Below are 6,540 nucleotides of genomic sequence, written 5' to 3' on the forward strand. Positions count from 1 at the left end.
TACTCTTCCCATCTGACCCGTCCATGTCACTCAGCACTAGTGGCTACGCCAAAACTGCCAGCAGAGGCACATTGTCCAGGTCCTTCCGCTGCTCCAGATGTCTCCTGACTTGATTCCATGCTTGTCCATTCTGTCTCTCAGCAGCAGCACAAAATAAAAAATGTCAAACCCTTCTGTCGAAACACAAATTTCCACCTCAAGGGCAAGAGTTGAAAGATAATGTACAAGTTGGTGACTTTTTATAGGCACATTGGAAAATTCACTGTAAAGTTCTCCAGATTGTGACTGAGAAAGCACCAGCTTGAAGTTCTGAACAACTGCAGGAGCTTGACCTGCCAGGAGTCTGAACTCTGAGTCTGTCTTGGCTTGGTTGTGAAGAAGACATTCACTGGCAAATCCGGCAGTCATGGAATCCGCCCCAATTCGCACCTTTAATTCCTACCCAAACTTCAGTAGGGCCAGGCAGCCCATCAAAAAGACCAACAGAATCACTGGATTCCTACGCGGAGCAATTAATTACTCATGCCATATAATTTGCCCACTGATTGAATGAGCTCTTCCACAAGATATGGTGGAAGAACGTAAACCAGTTGAAGTTCCACGAGGCCTGGCATTTTCTTCCAGCTTTAGTTTGGCATCTGGCAGCAGCAAGGCCTGTGGAGCTCTCAGGAAAGGACCCTTCTTTGCAAAGTGCTTCTCTCCAACCCTTCAGTGCCTTTGGCTGAGGTCTCCTCAAGGGAGGGAGCGGAAGAGACTTATGCTGAGGCAACATTTGGCAGTGCTCAACTGCCCCAGTGCTGCGGGTCCCTCTTTTTCACTGATGGACTCACTTTCCCATATGCAGATGCAAAGTTGAGCGGCCTCAGCCATATCTGACCCTAGTGAGGGCTGCATCAATAGCCAGAGGAATGGTGTTTCCTGAGGCACCCCTTTCTAGCCACGTGTGTCTCCCAGGAGTTGTCTGGGAGGTGTCGGCAGCTCCTCAGAAGCTGCTGGCCTCTGACTCCGGTGATGTCCCTTGCCCCCGGAGCCCTTCCTGCAAGTTCCTGGCCCGTTGGGGTTGGGATGTTTCTGTCTGGGTGGAGCAAAGTGCGGGCCCGGCTTGGGGAGCTCCTGGCAGGGGGGCCCTGGCTGCAGCTCAGCTCTGAGGCAGAGCATGTCTCCTGTGAGGGTCCCGATGTTGCAGGTTCCTTTGCTGGCCTCTGTGTGTCCCAGCCCCATGATTTCCAGGCGGCTGCTGGTGGGACATTATCCAGCTGCTCTTCCCTTCCCCAGGGTGGAATGTGCAGCTGCTGCCCATGTGTATTGCGAGAGCCTGGCTTTGGGGGGAGCCTTTAATCAGCTTGTGTCTCAGCTGGGCCGTGGAGGCTCCAGAGGGTGAGGAGGTCTCCTTGGAAATCAGGAGAGCTCCAGAATCAGATATGGGTGGCCTGTGTTTGAGGAAAGGAGCTGCATGGACCAGCAGATTTCTCCTCTAGATTGGTGGTTAGCAAGGCGGAAACAAGCCGCAGGCACCTCCCAAACGCTCCGGAGGCTCCGCTCCTCCCTTGGCAGCCTGCTCCCTTCTCCCCACTCCGGGCTCTGGTATATAGGGCCCCCCGAGAGCAGCCTCTGCACAGCGCACCCCACTCCAGCAAGGCAGAGAGCCAGCGGACCTGCAGATCCAGCACCGGGACAGAGCGAGCTCGGCACCTCCAGCATGGGTAAGAAATGCTCCGCACCTTCCCTGGGCTCCCGCAGCGCAGAGCTGGGTAGCCTTGAGTTACGCCTCCATGCTACACCTTGCTGCAGCCCCTGTCTCAGGGCTGTGGACGTTGCATCTCGATGTCTACTGAGTCCCACTTGTAGACTAGAAGGTTTGAATCTCTCCAGCATGGGAGGAAAGATTCTATGATCCTATGAAAGGGGAAGGTGGGATTTTCCAAGACTTCTTCCAGGCTAGACCTTCGGAACTGCTTACTAGCATAAACTCTCTCCCTCCCAGCTGAGGGGGCGCCAGGGTGGGAGATGGTCCATCTGGTGGGACAGACACTTTTGAAAAGGCTTCCTTAAATACCTGGAAATCTCATCATTTTCTCTTCTCAAATCAGACCGCTGCAGACTTCAGTGCCAGACGTACTCAGCCTGTGTGGAAGTTGTTAAAGGCAAGTCCTCTTAAGCGTCTTGGGAATGGGGGATATCTAGGAAAGAGCTTTTTGCTTGCGTTCTGATTTGTTACATCTTAACACTTCTTTTTTTCTTCTTTTTTCTTTTTTCTTTTTTTTTCTTTCTCTTGATTAAAAAAAAAAAAAAAAAAACAGAGAGGCATCCCAGGGAGGAGGTTGCCTATGTGGTCTGCACCTACAGGGAAACAGGCCATGACCAACCTGACTTCCTGGCTACCATCGATCTCAACCCCAAATCTTGCACCTATGGCCAGGTACCTGTGACTAGAGTCTGTTCTGCCTGGGCTGAGCACTAGGTGCCGGCTCCATGCTCCATAATGTCCCAGGATATGGAACATTTACACTTTGGGCAGTTCCCTGTACGCTTGGCTCCATTTGAATTGTCCGCATGTCTTTGTCCCTGCTTCTCCTCGCCATCCTGAGTGACCTCTATTTCTGCCTTTGCTTGCCTAGGTGATCCACCGCCTGCCTATGCCCAACCTCAAGGATGAGCTGCACTGTTTCGGGTGGAGTGCTGGAAACCACTGCTTTGAGGACTGCACAAGGAGAAGGAGGAAGCTCATTCTTCCTTCTTTGATTTCTACTCGCATTTATGTGGTGGATGTGGGGACACAGTGCCGTGCTCCCAGACTGTGCAAGGTATGCCTGAGGGGACTCCACGGCAAGTCTTGGGAGCTGCTGCCTCTGGAGAAAGACACAAGGAAGAGAAGTTATCCTCCAGTCTCGTCTTAAGACTTGGCTGCCAAGAAAGCCCTATGTAGCATCTGGTCCATGCTTCTCATGGTCGTTTTGTTTCCTTCCCCATGGCTGCTGCGTGCAGGGAATGTCCTCTAGCTGCAAGTCATGTCGTACCTGTACGTGTCGCCCACGTGAATAGTGAGGTGGACAAATCAGCTGTCACAAGTTGCGTGTTGTTGCAGTCATGGTGGGGTGAAGGAGAGCTCAGGGGAGGAGCTCTCTGAGGAGGAGCAGGGTCTGTCACGTGTGAGTCGCGGGGCAGAAGGCTCTTCCTGCAAGTGTCCGAGGTCTTCAGAAATCTCAGGTGGCCAAAGGCTGTGCCACAGAGTGTGAAATGAGCTGAGCAATCAGGGGCTTAAGTGCCTGTAAAGTGTTTTTTATTATTATTTTTATTTTTCAGATGATTGAGCCAGTGGATGTCTTCTGGAAGTGTAACAAGGCACACCTGTGTGAAACTCATGCCCTGCCTAATGGTGATATTCTGATTGCCAACTTGGGAGATGCAGCTGGACATGGAAACGGTAATCTCCCCTCTAATCATCCCAAAGATGTGATTCTTAATAGATAAATAGCAACCCTAAAAATATCAGACTTTCATAATTTCAGGTAGAAAACTTCTCCCAGATCTCTCCCTTAATGCTGATATAAGAACAAAACCCTTGAATTTAGCCCATATGGAAAGCTGTAATACAGATCACTGACCCCCATATCCTCCTGGTAGAACCTTTGCCTCTGAGTATCTGGAGGGAGGAGAATTTTGGAAGACAGTGCTTGCCCCTTCAATGAAGCTTACCACAAAGCATGGTATCAGTCTGGATGGGAAGTGGGTGATCTGTTGTGCTTCTCTTTCTCTGCTACAGGTGGTTTCATTGTCCTGGATGGAGAGACCTTTGACCTGAAGGGAAATTGGGAGCACGAGCGTGGAGCACCCCCCACTGGACATGGCTTCTGGTACCAGGCATGCCACAATGTTCTGATCAGCTCTTCTGGATTTGTCCCTAGACGTGCAGGATATGGGTTTAATCCTGATGACCTGCACAAAGGTGAGGGAATAGAGGTGCCCATCTTGGGAGGATCCCTTGCTGCCTGTTAGTGTCTTGGCAGAGAATAGTCCACAGGACAAGTACCACCTCTTCTGACTTGTTTCTCCCTTTGACCTGAATGCAGGGGTCTTTGGGCGTCACCTGAATGTGTGGAACTTGTCCTGCCGAACCCTCATCCAGAGCTTCGACCTGGGGGAGGATTCTGTGCCCTTCAGTGTTCGATTCCTGCACAACCCTGATGCCGCCGAGGGCTACGTCAGCTGTGCCCTGAGCGGCGTTATCTATCGCTTCTTCAAGAACGAGGCACGTGTTGGCACAGCAAGTAACACCAGAGCCGACCACCACGAGCTCCAGGGTGATGCAGAAACTCTGGAGAGAAACGCAGGGTTGTGGCCTCCTGCTGTGTGTATGCTCAGAAAGAAGCCAGACCCTTCCCATGGCAGCCAGACTTCTCCATTAGCTCGGGAGGGCATCGGATGGGGTTCTTGGCTGACCACCTTGGAGATGATTTGGAGTAGTGAATCTCAGTCTTCCCCCGAGGGCCCCTTCCCACTGCAGATTTGCCTGCTCTGAGTGTGTGTTTGCAGCAAGGGCTTTGCACTGACCTGCTCCGAATTGCTGACACTTTGGTGTTCCCCTCTCTTGTGCAGAGAGGCTGCTGGGCAGTGGAGGAGGTGATTAGGATCCCACCAAAGGAGGTGAGAGGATGGATTCTCCCGGAGATGCCAGGTTAGTGTGCGGTAATTCTCGCCAAATATACGTTCCTTTTCTTTTGCTTTGTGGACTGCCTGCACACAGGATAACAGAGACAGGTGTGAGCTGGGCCTTCACGCAACACGTCTTTTCTGCTCATGTTGCCTTATCCCTAATGCTCTTTGCTTCTCTGTTGTAGCTTTCTCAGCCAACATCATCATCTCGAGGGATGACCGGTTCCTGTACGTCAGCAACTGGCTGCATGGGGACATTCGCCAGTACGACATCTCCTGCACCTCCAAGCCCAGGCTGGTGGGACAGGTGAGCCAGCACTGGAGAGGCTCCCACTCTTGGGCTCTTTAGCAGCATCCAGCGGTGGTCAGCAGACAAGGCCTCATGTCGCGCTGTCCCTTGTTCCAGGTGTTTGTGGGGGGCAGTATCCTCCAAGGTGGTCCTGTAACGGTGTGCAGAGACGAAGAGCTGCAGTGTCAGCCCGAGCCCTTGGTGATCAAGGTAAGTTAAGCAGAGACGTTCAGCTCTCCTTGCCTCAAGGAGAGGGCTGCTCTAGTGCCCCTGTGAGAAGAGCCGGCTCTTCTGCTCTGCTTCTCTGCTCCTGCTTTTGCTTCTCTGCTCAAGGAATGAAGCCAGTAGAGTCACTGCTCTCTGTTGTGCCTTCAGTGCAGGAGAGTGTATGGCGGTCCTTACGAAATGCAGCTGAGCCTGGATGGCAAGAGGCTCTATGTCACCAACTCCTTCTACAGCACATGGGACAAGCAGTTCTATCCAGAACTGATCAGGTAAGGAATCCTTGGGAGGAGGTAAGATGCCATGTTGTCCCTCTGCTTGTGCAGTCAGGTTCATTTGTGAGGCCTCTCTGATAGCAAAGGGAGAGACGCTGCATCCAGGGGCTCCAAGTACCCATTTGTGTTTGACCAGGAGTTGAAGAGAGGTCTTAGCCTGCACAGGGAGGAAAAGAGTGAAGTGCAGGGATGTCCTCAACAGGAGCATGGTTTCTTTGTCCATAATATCTGCTCTCTCTCTCATTCCTTTGCAGGGAAGGTTCTGTCCTGCTGCTGATTGATGTGGACACTGAGAATGGTGGCCTGTGTGTGAACAAGAACTTCCTGGTGGATTTTGGAAGGGAGGCCTGTGGAGCTGCCCTTGCTCATGATATTCACTTCCTTTGTGGAGATTCCACCACCATTGACTCGGCCTAGGCCCCACGTGCAAGGCTCCCTACTCTTTCTCCTTTAGTGCAGGTATTAGGGGTCCCCATTCACCACTGGAATCTAAGCTGCTGTTAACAGAAGCTACGGAGCTCTGCCTTGTCGGGAGGGTTTGGTTCGAGCAGAGCAGTGAACAAAGCTCCAGGGCCTGGATGAACCTTGCTGGATCGTGCGTGTGAGCGGCGAGTCCAGGCCCCCTTCCTGTTCAGTGCAAGGGCCTGGTTGGGAGCCCAGGGCACTTGTTGGGATCTGGAGCTGCGCAGCAGCCGCTGCCCTCCGGCAGATTCCTGCACCCCCATTCCCGCTCCCTGGCTCCAGGCCTCTCAGAGGGCTGCCCTGATGGCTCCAGCCCCTCAGCTCTGGCTCTACCGGAGCCTGGGGGGGAACTGCTGAGTTCTGTCTTGTGTCTCAGAGTTGGTTCTTACTTGGAAAGGAAACCAGAAGAAAGCCAATCACCCTCTGCATGGGGCTGAGCGGTTGGGCTGAGGCTGGGCCAGCGCGATGGAGCTGGAGGAGGGTGTGAATGTGCCTGTCTCCCGACACTGCTTTGTACCGTGACTTTTGTCTTCTCCTGCTTTAAACGCTAATAAAGTTGCTCTTGGCATCAGCTACATCTTCCTGCGTCTTCCTTCACTCAACCTTTCTCTGCTGTTTTCAGCAGGACATCGAGCACTG

General features: G+C 52.7%; 1 protein-coding gene across 1 annotated transcript; it reads left to right on the forward strand.

The window, feature by feature from the left end:
• The first annotated feature begins 2,618 nt into the window (after window positions 1–2,618).
• Window positions 2,619–5,856, forward strand: LOC148592158 (methanethiol oxidase-like). Its single transcript, XM_088535307.1, has 9 exons — window positions 2,619–2,804; window positions 3,304–3,424; window positions 3,764–3,946; window positions 4,071–4,255; window positions 4,597–4,675; window positions 4,839–4,960; window positions 5,060–5,152; window positions 5,318–5,436; window positions 5,694–5,856. The coding sequence occupies exons 1-9, from the start codon at window positions 2,637–2,639 to the stop codon at window positions 5,854–5,856; spliced, it is 1,233 nt and encodes a 410-aa protein (XP_088391433.1). The 5' UTR covers window positions 2,619–2,636.
• Window positions 5,857–6,540: the final 684 nt, after the last annotated feature.

This window comes from Tinamus guttatus, unplaced genomic scaffold (genome assembly GCF_059628265.1).
Source record: "Tinamus guttatus ecotype Peru unplaced genomic scaffold, ASM5962826v1 Tinamus_guttatus_pri_ptg000629l, whole genome shotgun sequence".
In the NCBI taxonomy this organism is placed as follows: domain Eukaryota; kingdom Metazoa; phylum Chordata; class Aves; order Tinamiformes; family Tinamidae; genus Tinamus; species Tinamus guttatus.

Coding starts and splice junctions, on each gene's coding strand:
- LOC148592158 (XM_088535307.1), top strand. CDS start 2,637: ATGCCCAACCTCAAGGATGAGCTGCACTGTTTCGGGTGGAGTGCTGGA. Junction 4,961..5,059: donor AGCCCAGGCTGGTGGGACAG/GTGAGCCAGCAC, acceptor CCCTTGTTCCAG/GTGTTTGTGGGGGGCAGTAT. Junction 5,437..5,693: donor TTCTATCCAGAACTGATCAG/GTAAGGAATCCT, acceptor ATTCCTTTGCAG/GGAAGGTTCTGTCCTGCTGC.